The sequence below is a fragment of the Rattus norvegicus genome, chromosome 17 (assembly GCF_021556685.1).
Source record: "Rattus norvegicus strain SHRSP/BbbUtx chromosome 17, alternate assembly SHRSP_T2T, whole genome shotgun sequence".
Taxonomy (NCBI): Eukaryota; Metazoa; Chordata; class Mammalia; order Rodentia; family Muridae; genus Rattus; species Rattus norvegicus.
In genome coordinates this window covers 23,333,379-23,349,599 of record NC_141550.1, presented here as the reverse complement: position 1 = coordinate 23,349,599, position 16,221 = coordinate 23,333,379, and the positions used below count along the sequence as shown (strand labels likewise).

Here is a 16,221-nt window from a genome sequence, read left to right as displayed (position 1 = left end):
TCTCCCCTATCAAGAGGAAACTATCAAAGGGGATGTTTCCATTTAAAACTTCTACTGTGTAATGTTAACATATCTATGTATCTGCATATCTGTTTAGGTATACAGATTTCCCCGTGGCCAGTGGCCCCGATCACACCTTAGTTGTGACAAGCTACTATGTTATTCCATCAGTATTCATGGAGTTGTGTTTGTCTGTCTGTCTGACCATCCATCATCTCCATCATCCATCCATCCATTCATCCATCCATCTATCTACTATCTGTCTATCTAAAATTACATATCATGTAATACATAGCTATTAGTTATCAAATGCCTATATATGCTAGGAACCAAAAATTATATTGTCAGAAAGAAGCAAACGTAGGGTTTGAAACAAACATACTTTTTCTAATGTTCTGTGGACCAGTGGAACCCTTGTAAAAAGCTGTTGGCACAGATATTTTTTATAATTCAGCATTGATTATATCTGCTGAGTACCCAGTAGGAGAAAGGCCCTGTAATCTCAGGAATTTTGAGGTTTGTCAATAACAATGAAGAAACCAAGTGTAGATGACCCTGGCAAGTGGGGGTTGTGTGCTGTAGGCACACTGCTGGCTCCTTTAACCTGTGATCCCCACTCCTGCCACGTGCACCATTACCTGTGGTAAACTCCATAATACTCAACTAGCTTAACTTAGTAACTGGGATTTGGATCTAATCTTGTCATGAGGTCCACTCCAACCTTTCAGTATCCACTGAGTACAGAGTACACATTCCACGAGGAGAGCTGGGGCCAGCTAGGTTTCATTGTGTACCCCCTCTGTGCTAGGATCCCGGATAAGAACTTTACACATTAGCCCAGACTTTAGAATAATAGTATAAAGCAGTTAATGTTGTCTCAAATGTGCAGGTAAACCCGAGGCTCTGGGAGTTTAATTTGCTCAAGATCACAGGGCCTTAAATCCCAAGAAATGGAAAGGCCTTCCTCCACACTCCATCTTGTCTCTATTACAAGAATATATAAAGCCAAGTTCCTGCCTGTTCAAGGCTGACAGAGCCTACATTACACTTTCAACAAGGGCTTGACTGCTGACCTGTCTGTACACATCAATAGAGGGTGGGCCTCTTGCATTCAATGTGGCTTCCTAAACTGGCTCCACTGCCAGCATCGTTCAGATAGTGGTCTGACTGAAGGGGTTAATAAGTAAGGCAGTGCTAACAGATAAGGCAGGGGTGAAAAATGCAAGGTCTTTTCCAGGGATTGGAGGAGACAAAGCTTTAGGCTTCGATTGCTTTATGGCGTGGATAGACACAGAGACTTTACCAGTGGGATGGGGTAGTCACTCAAGGCACACAGGCTCAAAATCACATGCCCATGAAAGGAGTGGGAACCCCGACAGAAGAGTCCAAGGAGCTGCCAAGGCGAGGGGTAGAGAGAGGATGTGTGCACTATGGTGTCATGTCCCTGTGGGTAGCAGGGTGCAAGTGAGCCGCACAAGCATCTGGTATTAGAGACACATAGGAATGCGAATTGGGAAAGATAAGATGTGGTACTGGTATAAAGACACAAAGAAGAGACAGACTCTGCCAAGGCTCTGAAAGGTGTGGAGACAGGATTGTGTCTGGCTTTGTTTTATTTTGTCTGAGACTGGGGGGTGAGAAGGAGGGAACCGGAAAGCACTTGCAAGGTTCTGGGCACAGAGACAACGTGTGGTCCCACAAGAAGGGGCTGCTGAAGGCTTCAGCGTGTGTCGTATGGAGTGCTAAACTTGCTATTATCAAGACACCTGCATTTTGACAAAGCCTCACCTCTGGACCCGTAAGTCCTTTAGCTCTGAATTGGGTCTCCTAAGTAAATAGAAAACCATAAATAATGAAGCTATGTTTTTCAAAACACCTTCTGGTGCTTTTAAATTCACAGACAATACGAGGCATTTCGGAAGCAGCTGGGGATGTAAGGGGTCCTAAGTTTCCATTGAACACAACAAACAATTTAGTGTGTGTGGGGGGGAAATTGAAAGCTGAAATATCAAAGCAGAAAGGAGTATAAATGACTTTATTAGCTAAACCAAAGGCCTGCCATAACTTCTCCTTTAAGACAGCTTGGAAAATAAAAATATTTTCCAAGTCCCTCCCCAGAAGATTTTTATTGTAGGTTTCTCTTTTCCTTAAATTTCTTTGCTCCCATTCAAGTGGACTACAAGAATCTGAACTTCAGACTGTAGGGTTTTTTTTTTTCCTTAAAAAAACTGTCTTGCCATACACTACCATGCTTTGTTTTTAAAGTCAGAACATTGAAGAGTGATCTGTCTTTCTTTATATTGACTAGAAAATAGATTAGACCTTGACTGCAGACATGTAAGGGCTCTGAAACCTGGCAAGGCCACAAAAGTGCCTCAGCTACAAGAAATCAGTCATAGGCTGCACTTGCTGAACACCTTCCAGAAGAAGAAGTAGATTGGGCCTCATTCCAGGCCCACACTATGTGGGCAGGGCCTTCAGGGCTTCTGTTAAAGATGAGGGACTGGAACTAGTCCCTCACTTTCATAAGAAAGGGCAACACCCACCAGTGACCTTCACACCCTCAGGTCTTCTATTGGACAAGCAAGCCAAGGCCACAGAGGCATAAGGAGAACAGGCTATACATTAAAGGGATTTTATATAGAACATTTTGTTGTTGTTGTCTCTGAGACAAGGTCCTACCATGTAGCCCTTGGCTGGCCTGGAACTCACTGGGATCCACCTGCCTCTGCCTCCTGAAGAACTATGATTAAAGGTGTGCTCTGCCATGCCTGGCTTCCTTGTATAGAGTCTTAACAAAGGAAGCCTTTACAGTTTACTATCATTCAGACAGACTCTTCTAAGAGCAGTGGAACATTAAACAGCCATGACAGGCTTCCCGTGAACAAACAAAAATAGAAGTAAGATAAAAGCAGACTAGAATGCTTTACCTAAAGCAATAGCTTGCATTCCGTAGCCTTCTTAGTTGTAAGTAATTGTTGGCTGCCTGGAGCTGTGTATTTGGAGGATAAACTGAGTGGAAGTTGATGGCTCCCTGGTTATGAACTCTGAAGTAGCTAAAGAAGACCATCTGGTTAACAACAGGAAAAAGAGAGGAAAAAGAAAAAGAAAGAAAGAGAAAGAGAGAAAATGAAGCCTTTTAAGCTTGACTTATAGATCTCACAACAATCCATTTTTAAGCCCATGCTAAATTTATAGTTTCTGGCGCAACATAGTGTTTAAGAGATAATTCCAGACTCCCGGGCTTTACAATCTAATAATTATCTTGTTTTACTACTTAAGTAGTTCAAATTAAACAAATAAATGCCAACTCTGTATTTCAGCTTGCAGTTACCACTGAAACAAAATAGGAGACTCTCCTGGGGTGGGGGACACTTGGGAGGAAATAGTTCGGAACTTTCCGAGACCAGAACATACCGGTCAGAGGGATGTATCAGGGAGTTACAGATGATTTCTGTTTTAGGGGTTTCCCCCACCTCTTGGTAGTGTTTAAATCACGAGTATTAGATCAAGATCATTTCTAATCCCACGCTCCTCAGCTCTCGTATCAGAAAAAAAAAAAATCACTTACCCTCTGTGTCACAACTGCTGCTTCTGAAAATGAGTGTGCCTTACGCCATGGGGAGAGTTAAATAGGACAGACTTGTGATGCTCTCCACATCATGCTTCTGCTTCAGCATCTCCTACATAGCATGACTAATTCTCTCCTGAGAGACAGTTATCTCTCGTTAGACTTTATGACCATAGGAAAAGTGGCTCGCTTCTGCTAGGGTCCACTCGGGGTGTCTATGTGTCGGTTGTTTGTTTACCTGGGGAGCGCAGCATTTTTGCTGGAGAAGTTGCCTACAATAATAATGAAATGATGATGGTGGTGGTGGTGGTGATGGTGGTGATGATGGTGGTAATGATGGTGGTGGTGGTGGTGATGATGATGGTGGTGGAGGTGGTGGTGCTGCTGATGGTGGTGGTGCTGGTGATGGTGGTGGTGATGATATATCACCATGCATTGCTATTGATTGGCAAAGTGTTCAACTCTGTGCAGATCCAGCCAAGCAGAAATCGTCCCCCAGTTGCAGTCTCTCACCTGCAGTTTTAATCATCAGTCCCCATGATATTTTTCTTTCAGTAAAGAGCAAAGCTAAACATGATGAGGTCACTGAACCAAAGTGACTTTAGACTCCGTCACTTTGTAGACTGCAGTGCTCAGAGTTCACGTCAGCTATTTAATGCCCCAATAATAGACCAGAGTCAATCTTTTATCTGTTCTCTATAACACGGTCTCTATAACACGGTCTCAAGTCAAAAACAGGGAGAAAGGGAGAAGAAAAAAAATCATTGCAGGCTAGACACCATGTAGCCCCATCAGTTATGAACAAGGAGTCTTAGCAATGGAGAGACTCACTTCCAAAAAGATTCTGTTCCTCCTGGGTAGAAAGCTGTCTTTCTGACTGACTCCTGGACCCATCCTTTCTTCCGCCCCTCCCCACTGATGTAGGACGCAGTGGAAAGCTGATAGGGGGTGACAATGGATACCTGGGTCTCGAGACTGCGGGAACTTTCCCCAACAACTATCACTCTTGCTTCGGTTCACAGCCTTTGAACAAGATTTATAGACTTGGAACTAGTGACTGTTAACTTTAGCAAGTGTTTACAGCTCTCTATCTATCCAAAAGGAAGGGCCAGAGGCTACAAACCACAGAGGGAAGCCAAGTTAGCCCCCTAGCTAGGTCAGTTAACTGGGTCTGTTAGGCCACCTTACCAAAATGAAATTTTGTAATAACACTGTCTTTTAAAAGTCGAGGACTCACGCCTATTCACCATTAAAATAAGAAAAGGGATCCTAAGGCCAAGTCATTGCCATGAACTGCTACTGTGCCAAGTCCCCTGGAAACTGCCTCCTTAGACGGGATGTGCTGAGCAAGTCATAATCATTTTGCCAAGAGTAACCCCAGAAACCGTGGTGCAAAATGCAGTGGAAAATAGCGTTGCCAAATATGAGCAGGACATTCTGTAAGCGTCAGGGAAAATAAGCCAACCGGAGCCTTTATATTTTCAGACCCATTCAACCCCAATAAAGTGTTATCCAGAAGTGACTAACACCCTTTATTCACGAAATCAAACTATCTAAGGATGTGGGAATTCTCCATCATCGCCCCTATGATTAGCGTCTGTGTTTTTAATTTGCCTCTACCGAAAGGACCTAGAGCAGACAGCTTCCCAGATCAAGTGCTTAAGGCAAATTCTGAAAAGATGCTTTTAGAGCCTGTTAGAGCCTCAGCAGTTCTGACTTCTCTCTTATTAAGGCTCTCCAGGCCAGCTTTGGTCAGGCAGCGACCTGCGACTTGCCTGCTGCGAGGCGAGTTAGACACCTTCTGATCTCCAGTGGCCGCTGTGGCTGCTAGGTTAACTCTTCTCCACTGCCTTCCGCTACCCACAGCAACTTTCAGAATCGTGTACCAAGAACCGGTGGATCTGAAAGCGCACGTCTGCTTGCGGGTACACCCCAGGGAACCCTGGAAACCAGATCAGACGCAGCTCAGCAAAACCAGACACACAAGGGATCCCTGCCCAGTTGTCAAGGTGGAAAAGGAGCCCGCACAGCTGCCTCCAGCCTCTCAGGAGACTGTATAAAAGGCACTCTTACCTTATACTTCATCTCGGCGGTGGTCAGATGAGCCCTGGTCCTATCTAGTCACACTGCAGTGTCCGCCCCTCCATTGAGCAAAGGGCTGGATGGGAGTGAGAACGTTCGCCTCCCGCGCACTGCGGAGTCTCTGAGCTCACAGTCCAGATCCAGACCGGCAGAGCGCGGACCTAATTTGCATGTTTCACCGCCATTGGTTGGTGAGAGGGGGGGAAGGTAACGCCTCCACCCCGCCCACCTCTAACTTCAGAAACCCTCCGACAAAGAGCGTGTAATACGATCATTTCTTTTCACGTTATCAAAAGGGCGGAGGAGAAAACAGAAAGTGGGAAGGCAGCCCAAACCACCCCGCGAAATAAAAATATTAAGAGGAAAGACATAGGAACCAGACAAAGGAGGTACGTTCCTTCTGAGAATAACCTAAGTTTTAAAGAATCCAAATCCACAAAGCAGTCTGAGGATTGCGCTTCCTGTGACCTAGCAACTAGTTCATAAACCCATTTCATTTCAAAGGCATTCACCTTACAATCTCTACATGAAACGAGTTTGAGGAACAAAAGGTTTTCTGTCTCCAATCCCCTCCCCCCCCTTTTTTTACTAACCACCCCTGCTGATAACTCTCTCTCCCTCTGTCTTTTCTCTTTCCCTTCCCTTTTCTGTGACTGCTTTTTTCTTCTTCAGTGTTCAAAGTACTTTGCTAAGTCAGCCTGCTAGGAGCTTCAAAACATTTCTTCTTCAATGAAAAGGAGCAAGCACCAGGTTTTCCCCGCACCATCTTGCTACGACCTCAGAGAGAGAGAAGTGTCAGACACATTAAGAGATCTTGGCAGGCTTTGATGGGGATAAAGGTTAGGTAGAAACCCATGCAGGTTCTATAGAACACACTCTATACATCATTGCTGTCCACCCAGCACTCTCTGCTCTTTGACCGACCGCTGGCCTGGCCAGATTCAGCATTGAACACTGAGGCCTTTTCCTTCTGACCTCTCTCCCCCAAATGACCCGTTAGCCCACTCACACTTATTATTCAGGGAGAACACTACTGTTTGATAAGCCTGTTTAAAGGGAACAGCTTCTCTCTGGCAAAGCCCAGGACATGATTTGTAGAGCGGTTCCATTTTGAGATTTCTATAGAGAAAGAGAATCACTCAGGAGAAGACAGACGTTTCTTTTCCTTGGGCCTCAGCATTTAGAGCATTCAGGACCATCCCCTAGTTGGGATGCATTCCAGCCAGACTGCACGACTCGGGTGGGAGAAAAAAAAATCAGTTCTTACTTTTTTTTTCCTGACTAAGCTGGACCGGAATCAATTTTGCTTCCCCATTCCCCCCTCTAAATTCCCAATGGATTAAAACTTTTGAAAATAAATGATTTAAACAAAAAGCACAGGAGAACAGATACCCCATAAAAGTAGTCTGGGGGAGTAGGGTTTACATTGACAATAGAATCTATGTTTGGCTGCAGCTCTGATTTTGCTCTACAAGGTGCCCTGGCAACCTTTGGGAAGTTGACACATCCCTATTAAGGCCCCTTCCAGGTCATGGCTTTCACTTCTTGACCTCAAAGCAGAACGGAACCTGTGTGATTTGCAAGGTCTTTTTGGACACAGATTTGGCTCAAAGCAGATTGTGGTAGAAGGCTCATCCCGGCAAGCCCTGCAGACTCACCCTCGTGAGAGTCCAAGGTCTTTTTCTCTAGAAGATGCGTCCCGGCCCTCAGGAGATGGAGAGAGCGTCTCTTTAGCAGCCAGGCTGAATCATCTTCAGAGGAATGAATGAAAGCAAGGCTAAGTCACCCAATCTGAACATTGCAAGAACAGTTTGCCAAAGCCTGTGCCAGGCGTTTGTGAAACTGCATTCTCAAGGCAGAGAGAGGGCTGGATCCCTCTCAGGTGACTTTCTTGCTTCAGATCGCCACACGTTTCCTAACTCTGCAAGGTTAGTCTTATAAAAGCAAGGGCGTAATGCTGTACACATCTGCCAGGGGAGAGAGCTAGGGGTTTTCCTTGAGTGTGATAGGAAGCCATTCAAGTATTTTAAGCAGCAAACAATCTATTTTCCTGTTTTCGCCCTTAAAATGTTACGCTGTGATCTCAGCGCAGCTTAAGTAGCACAGGTAACTGTGCTCCAGTTATGTTCCCTTTAAACCCTTCTGAGAAACACAAATTCTCTCTGTAAATAAACAGCCCTTTCCGTATCGATTGCCTGAGATGCTGAGTAGGAAAAGTATGTAAAGACTGGATTATATAATTAAATTATTCAGGAAACCTGTGGGTTGGTACCTTTCCAGAACTGACAAGGACCCTGGGGCTCAGACCCTGCCCGCACTCAGTAGCATTCTGTGAGTGGCAGACATTTTGGCGAAAACTATGCCTGGCTAGACCCTACTGCATCCAGGAGTCAGGGGAACGGCACCTGATGCCATCTGAGGGATTTTATTAGTAGCCATTGGACATTGGTCAGAACGCAGATGGAAATCAGGCAAAGGCTGGGACTGCTCATGGCTCAGGCAGAACCCGGTGGCTATTCTGTCTGAGTGAAAGAACTAGAATCCATAAGCAAGGAGGAGAACTCCCCCACCCTTCCCCAGGGAATCAGTAGTCAAAGTCCTCAAGGAGAGGACAGAGAGAGACACTCAGAGACCTTCGGCCCTCTGGGTGTAGTCCTACCAGTCATATGTATGTTAAGCCACAATCTCTACTTAGAGATTTCTTTTTAGTTTCCTTCCTTGAAATCTCTGTGTCTCTATCTTCAGCATTACTACCAATTTCCTTCCTAGGGGACAAGGGATGACATTAAGATTGAATTTGACAGCCTCTTAGTGACATGTGAATGCCTTAGGAAGCAATCGGGACACCTTGGTGTGGACTACAGTGAGAACTTCACCAATCCCCGTTTCTTCCTCCCCACCCCAGGCTTATACCTTGCTGGCTTTGCACAGACGGGTCTTTCTACAGAGAATGCTCTGACTAGTTGTCGGCTGTCAGGCCTAGCTTCACACACTAATGCCTTTGTGTGTGCTGGTCCACAGCCCCCACCCTGCCCACCTCGCCCTTTCACAACAAATCCCTCCTTCCCCTGACTGTGCTTCCATTGTACTTGGAACACAGACCTTGTAAAGTGCTTTTCCGTGTTTGGATGCTGATAGTGTGTTGACGTCTGTTTCTCCGGCTTTGGGTGGGATCCGGAAGCGCAGAGTGAGGCTAGTTGATCTCTCTGTCTCCTTGTACCTTGTAGGTGCTTAAGTCACTGCCTGTGGATCAGGAAGGAATTCGGAGAACCCATGTTTACCCCCAAGTTCAGCCTAGTGCCCAGGAAAGAAATAGAGAAAAAGAAAACCAAAAACTCTCAGGTCTGAAACCACCGTCCAGTTTCCATTTGTTAGTATAGATCCAGGATGCACCTTTTCAGAACCACCGCCAGGCTGCTGTCAGTTCTGTGTCTGTGAGCTAAGAATAGCATTTACATTTCTAAGTGGCCTGGGAGGAGGCAAAAGAGTAAGCTTTCGAGAGATGTAAAAATGACGTGTAATTCAAGTGTCTAGTTCTATTCCTGAAAGTTTGGGCACATGACAGGCAATCCTCTGAGCTGCAAAGGTAGGGCTGTGAGTGCTTGACCCTGAGTCGGTAAACCCCAAAAAGCTAAAGAACATATTTATTATAAGATAATGCTACAGTTGAGCTTGCTAGCACATGTCTATAATCCAAGCTCGCCCAGGAACACTTGGTAACTTCACGATCAGTACAGGTGAGCTGAGACGATCTTCTCTCCCCAACAAAACAACAACAAACCCCACAGAAATAAAACAGATGTGACAAATAAAGTAGATTGTCTGCCTCTCCACAGAAGATGTTTGTAAGTCCCATAGAGAGAAGCATGCTAGCCTCACCCCTGTCGCTTGTTTAAAAATCTGTGCATATTATATCTCAAAAAATAAGGCCCATGCCACTTTCCTGTTCTATGTCAAGTCTATAAAACCCTCCAAAGACAAGCCACTGAGAGTTTTCTCCTTCAGTCCAATGGCTTTTCCCAGAGCTTTCTCGGGTGCTGGGCTCTGAGGTAGCTCTTTACAAACATTGTCTCCCTTAGCATTGGTTTTGTGCACCAAATCTAGGAGGTAGATTATTCTTAGTGTACGTATTACAGCATGGAAACTTCTGGAAAGGTTTGCAGTTCACACAAAGGTACAGGACAGATGAGTGACAGGTTTACAATAGAAACCCAGGCGGTCTCCTTCCTGAGTTGGTGTGGCCCTCACAATAGAGCGATGATGCCCACCAGGCTTCCTCTCAGTCCATTATCTGAGATTGTTTCTTTAAGTCTACAGCTCAGTGGAGGACTAGGCATATTGTGATGCTGCCAAACAGTGTAAACACACTCGCGCACGCACACACACACATATACACATGCATACACACATATACATGCACATATGCACACATACACGCATGCACATGCAAACACATACACATACACAAACACATACAAACACATGCATGCACACACACAAACATACAAATGCACGCACACACACACACACACACACACACACACACACACACACACACACACACGACTCCTTTTATCATTCCTCCTTCTTTTGACCTCTGCTCACCTACATCTCGTCTTGCCCCAGCCTGCTGTCCATCTCTGTCAGGAAACATTTTTCTAGAAAATCCATTGCTGCCTATAATCTCCAAGTCAGGCTCCCATCCTTCCCTGCGTCTCCCATTATTTATGACCAAGGCCATGACCTCCCAAGTTCTACTTCCCTTAAGAAACAACCATGACTGTCTGACCTTCTTTTCTCTATATGTTGGACCCAACAGACCTCTGTCACGCCTACCAACCCATTTAATGTATTGTGGCTTAGGATATTCATCATGGGTCATGGGTTACTCGACCTACCCCACCAATACACTCTACTACAACAGTGAACTAGGAATACATTACATTTCCTGAAGGGATCGGTAAGGAGTTATTTCTTGAAAATTTGTCTCTGCAGATGAGGATAGCATATATTAAAAAGGCTTGCTGGTTCATGATCCCTGAGTGACTTTAGACTTGGTTACTCTCTAACTCAATGCCAAGCCACCTGGGGCCAGGTGGGAGTCTGAATTGGAAATGACTCCTCTTCTGGTGTGACATAGTAGAAATGAACTGCCCACTGGAATGACTTCAGGAGGTTTTACATTCAGCCAACCTTTTACCACTGCAGACTCTTCTAAAAAAACCCCACCCCCCTACTTCTAGCTGCTGTCCCCAGAATGTAGTGGTGGAGTTGAATGTCTTAGTTCCAGCCAATTGTCCTTAAATCTAGGCACGTCATGGTAAGTGGAGTGATTCGTGGGCAGCATCTAGACTTACAGTGTAAAGCCCTGTAACTGTGAAGTTCTGATGTTTAATGCTGTTAACCTGGGAATACTTAATTACACCCTTTCTCTTCCTGAAGAACTAAGGAAGGCTGACAGCTTAAATTACACACTACGTGAATTCACTCAACTCTGGTGAAACATGACAAGCAGTTGCCGGGCTCCACTCTGAGCTTAGCGTTTCCATTCTCTGAAACAGTGAGAGACTTAACTAATGAGTGAAGTTGTAAGAAAAATATGGAAGCACGCGATAAAGATTTACATTTATTGTCTTCCAAAAATATGTAAAGGTTCACCAAGGGGCTTAAGGGCAAAACTGTGAAGGCTTCCTGGCAAGGGTGCATGCCGGTTTTCTCTAGCTTTGAGGTGTTCTGTTCTTGCAAGCTTTACTTTCTCCAACTTGTTATATGAAACTGCCACGAAAATCCCTTCGGAGGGTAGGTAGAAAAGTTAGATTGTGGATTTTTACAAAGGTCAAGGTGATCTGCCAGTACCAAATAAACGGGAAGCCCATGACTGACCGAGCAGTTTTCTCATGTGACAACAATGTTACAGAACGTCTTTCAAGTGAGAAAGACAAATACATTTGTTTCTACCCCTTGCTAACCCTTCACACAGCATCACACTTGCAAAACACTCCCTTTAAACACTCTCTCTCCTATTTTTAATGGAATTTACTTATCTGTCCATGTGTGAGGGTATAGGTGCCTTGTTTTGTATGTTTGTGCATGTGTGTATGTGTTTATACATGCAGAGGTCAGAGGACAATCCTCGTGTCATCTCCAAGGCCCATCTACTTTAGCTTTGCAAGATTTATTTTGAATTTTAATGTATGTGTATACATATATGGTGCATGTGTGGATGCTCACAGAGGATCAAAGAGGGCACTGGATCCTTCCCATGCCCCACGGCCGGAAGCTAGAGTTATAGGTAGTTGGGAGTAACCCGGAGCAGCACTGCGAACTACTCTTTTAAAGAGCAACACGGAGTCTTAACTGTTGTGCTCTCTCTCCAGACCCTGATTATCTTATTTGAGACAGATTCTCTTAATAGGACATGAGTCTCGGTGTCCTGGACTAGGCTGACGGGCCAGAGAGCCCCAGAGATTCTTCTGTTTCACCTGCCCAATGTCTGTGTTGCTGGAGTTGCTAAACAAACTATGGACTCAGGGCCCTGGCTTCTCAGTGAGGCTGGGTATTCTGTTTTCAATGTACTTAAGAGCTTTGCCATGTCCAGAGCACAGTGGCTGTTGACAGTCATTTTCAGCATCTAACATCCAGAGTAACTCCAGGCACCGACGGTGGGTGGGATAATACTGGGAAAGGAGTGTGTGTGTGTGTGTGTGTGTGTGTGTGTGTGTGTGTGTGTGTGTGCTGAAATCCCAAATGACCACTTTGCTGGAGTTAGCAATTTCTTCATGGGTTAGAGGTGCATCTCCTGCCCCAACAGTCCCAAAGAAACCTACCTGCTCCAATTCTCAGAGAAGGCCCTCCCTGTGTCCCCACATGAGCAGCAAACATCCACAGATCCAGGGGCCTCGGGCCTCTTTGTCTAACTCACTTCACTGCCAGCTGTTGCCGCTGAGCCAGAGAAAGGAATCCCAGCCACGCAGGGCCTGGTGGAGGAGGCAGGAGGAGAAGAATGTGGGATGGAGACACAGCATGCTGTGCCCAGTTAAAGGCTAGCTTTTGAAGGGTTTGATTCATTTTAAGAAGCAGAGTGCTCCAGCTATCGACAACGTTTTATTCCGTCTGCTAGAAAGATGCTGGTCCGGTGTGGGCCCAGGATATAAGTGGTGGCAGGGACAACAGTGTCCACCCTCTGCTTGCCCAGTGGATGGCACATTCCTTTCTGCCCACAGAAGCAGAGAAATAAAGGAGCAGCTCCCTTCTTTATAGGAAAAGCTGAAGGGAGGCTGTGCTAACTAGCAGGCTCTAGCTGCTCAGTCTTACTCATGTACACCACTGAGGTTTACAGAGTACGAGATCCCTTAATTTGCTGAAGTCTTGGTACTCTGTGGTTTCATCATTGAAGATGCAGACAAGTGGGCGATACAAGGGCTTCCTCGAACTTTGATGCTTGGCAGTTCCCGTGACTCATGTTCTAAACTTGAGCTTCTGGTCTTAGGAAGGGAAGAAAAAGTAGTGACTAGAAGCAAGTCCTGGGCCTCTGCTGACCTTTGGTGGCACAAGCCACAACTCCCAATTCGCCACCCCCAAACCAAACATCACCTTACTTAGTTGTCCCTCCTTCCGGTATCTGTGGGGGGAGGGATTGGTTATAAGACCTCATATGGTTACCAGAACACACAGATGCTCAAATTTCTTGTATAAAAAAGAGCATACAGATCTTCCTGTATGCTCTAAGTCTTCTCTAGACAGCTCGTACATTACACCCGATGCAATGTAAATGCTATGTAAATAGGTAATATAGGGGATAATAACAAGGGAAAACATCTGTGTATGTTCAACAGACATGCAACCCCCCATCCCCAAAACAATACATTTTCAATCCCACAGTTGATTGAAAGGAGAATGTGGAGCCTACGCTATAAGGAATGATTCTAAAGCCGGCACCTATACATACATCCTGTTGTCAGAATAAGAGTCCTTCTTCCAGACAGCTCTTTAATTCTTTCCTCTCAAGTTCCTTTGTCTTTCATGCCCTGGATCAATTCAGGTGTCCCCACCGGCCAAGAACAGCTCCTTGTTATCCTGAATTACAATGGTTCCTATGGGGTCAGGAGCCAATCCCATGAGCGGATGTATTCATCTTTCAGAGGATTTGTAGAGTTGATGAGGAAGACATAACCTTGGGCTGATCCAATGGGGGTTTGTGGCCAAGTGAGCCATGTAAAAGATCTAGAATTTTGTATATTATAATTGTGGCAGTCTGAATCCAGAGTCTCCTGGGTCTCTCCTAGTCTCCTATGGCAACCAACGCTTCCCCAGTGGCCAGCAATGTCTGTAGCAAGAGTGAAGGGTCTCACATGTTAGCCTCCTAACTCTAGCCCGTACCTCTGCCAATGTCCCTACCATCTGCAATCTTCCTAAGCAGCAACATTCAGGGCAGTGACAATGTTTACATTACTAGATCAAGGTGATGAGAAAGGTTCCTGAAACACTAGCTTATAACCACAACAGTGGGGATGAATCATTTCAGTCGATATAAAATGGCTCTTGTGGAATGACTCTCAGAGTTTCAGAGAATTAAGAATGAGGACATTTTTAATTTCTGCCCCTAACTCACCATGGTTCAATGTGAGTTTTACATGGCACCCTGGAAGTGCCATGCTCCACTGAGAACTACCAGCGTCTCTGCTGCTGAGGCTGGAGGATCTTCTCTGTTTGCTTTACCTCTCTCTGCACCCGGTACCCACTCACTTCCTCTGACTTGAACTTGATGCACCTTCCGGTTTCCAGATGGACAGCAGATCCCTTTATCCCCTCCCACCTCTGCCCAGTTCTTTCCAGTTTCTTTTGCAGGCAGGCATTCCTCAGCACACTTGCCCTCTGCATCTTCCCCCTTCTCTAGCACATTCTCTCCTGCGATTTATCCTCCTGCTTCTACTCCAATAACAATCAGACTTCACGACAGGTTCTGAGTCACTAACCCATTTCCTACCATGCCCAGATATTCCAGACATCTTTTAAGAGCTAAGTGTTCATTCCTTGTGATGAGTTCTATATGTCAACCTGGCTGGTCATGTTTCTGGATATTAAAAAAAAACAAATTAGCATACTTGATGTTAATATGAAGATCATTTTACAGATTCGGTTAACATTAACACCAATAGAGAACGAATAAAGAAGATGACCCTTCATCATGTGAGTGGGCCTCATCTGAGCAGTCGAAGGCCACCAGACAACAGGTTGAGGTCTTCCAAGGAAGATAAAATTCTGCCTACATTGACCTCAGGTTCAGCTGCTTCATCAGCTTCATAGCCCTTTCTTGAATCTTTAATCTACCAGTCTACCCCGTATATTTTGATCCGTGTGCCATTCCTTAAAACACAATTATAATTCCTCCATCTGTCTCTGTCTGTCTCTGCCTCTATCCATCTCTTCCTCCAAATAATTGTGCTTTAGACCAGAGGTTCTCAACCTATGGGTTGGGACACATATGAGATATCCTGCTGATAAGATGCTTATATTATGATTTGTAACAGTAGCAACCTTACAGTTACGCTGTAGCAATGAAATAATTTTACTGTTGGGAGTCAGCGCAACATAAGGAACTGTATTTAAGAGTCACAGCATTAGGACGGTTGAGAACCATTGGCCTATTTCGAGGAGGAGGAATCTTTAGAAAGTGAACCATAGCAGAAAGGAGTTGGATCGCCGGAAAGGGATTGTGGCATACCACTCAATTCCTTCTAAGTTACCAGTGCCTAGACCACATCCTCCCACCATAATATCTACCTTGTCACAGGTTCTAAAGCAATGAGGCTAATTAACAATAGATGGAAAACTTCCAAACGCTGAGCCCCAACAAACATTGGAAGCTGAACAACACAGGCAATACCACGACTACCACCACCATAACACAAATCTGCAATCCCCTCCAATGAACATTGTTTACTTAGAGCTACTCTTATTTTGACACTACCACTGTCTTAGTCACCTAGAGCCAAACCCTCACTCTGATTGTCCTTCCCGTACGCGGTTAGTGTCCAATTCTCATCCATCCACTAATACATGTTCCTAATCACCACACAGGCCTGGCCAAGCAGAGGCTGTACTCATTTGTCCACAGTGATTTACCTGAGAACTTAGCATGTGAGTCAGAGAAAATCAGTCTGAGGTCTTCGTGATTTTGTATATCCACCACGAAAGGAAGGCCTCTCCATCTTTAGATCTTACACTATAAACTATGCTTAAGGGTAAGTACCTTTTCCTCTTTGTAACATGTGTCTATAGGGAGAGAGGATCAATCTGCAAGAAAAAGGAAGCAGAAACTAAGAGCAAATGAATGGAGAGAGTTCTGACCTTGTTTGTGTCTCCTGAATCCGCCATGCCTGAAGTCTGCTCTAAGATCGTCTAACTCATAAGGGGACATGTTGGTTGGGTTCTGTCAAACCTAGACATATCTGGGAAGAGGGATTCTTAACTGAGAAAATTCATCCATAAGATTTACCTGTGGGCACATCTCTGGGACATTTTCTTCATTAATGCTTGATGTGAGAGGGCCCAACTCATGGAAGGGG

At 45.1% G+C, this 16,221-nt stretch overlaps 1 protein-coding gene across 5 annotated transcripts in view; it reads right to left on the bottom strand.

Moving 5' to 3' along the window:
* The window catches only part of Nedd9 (neural precursor cell expressed, developmentally down-regulated 9), a 179,050-nt gene that overhangs the window by 44,048 nt on the left and 118,781 nt on the right, over nt 1-16,221 (bottom strand). Inside the window, exons 3-4 of one of the 5 annotated variants that reach the window (XM_087590013.1) lie at nt 8,756-8,896; nt 7,312-7,404 (exon numbers count right to left, since the gene is read on the bottom strand). The exons of 2 other annotated variants lie outside the window; for them this stretch is intronic. Coding sequence is in view for 1 of the 3 variants with exons in the window: in NM_001011922.3 (NP_001011922.1) it covers nt 5,645-5,656 (12 nt within the window). In the remaining 2 variants the exon portion in view is untranslated. 5 annotated transcript variants of the gene reach the window in all.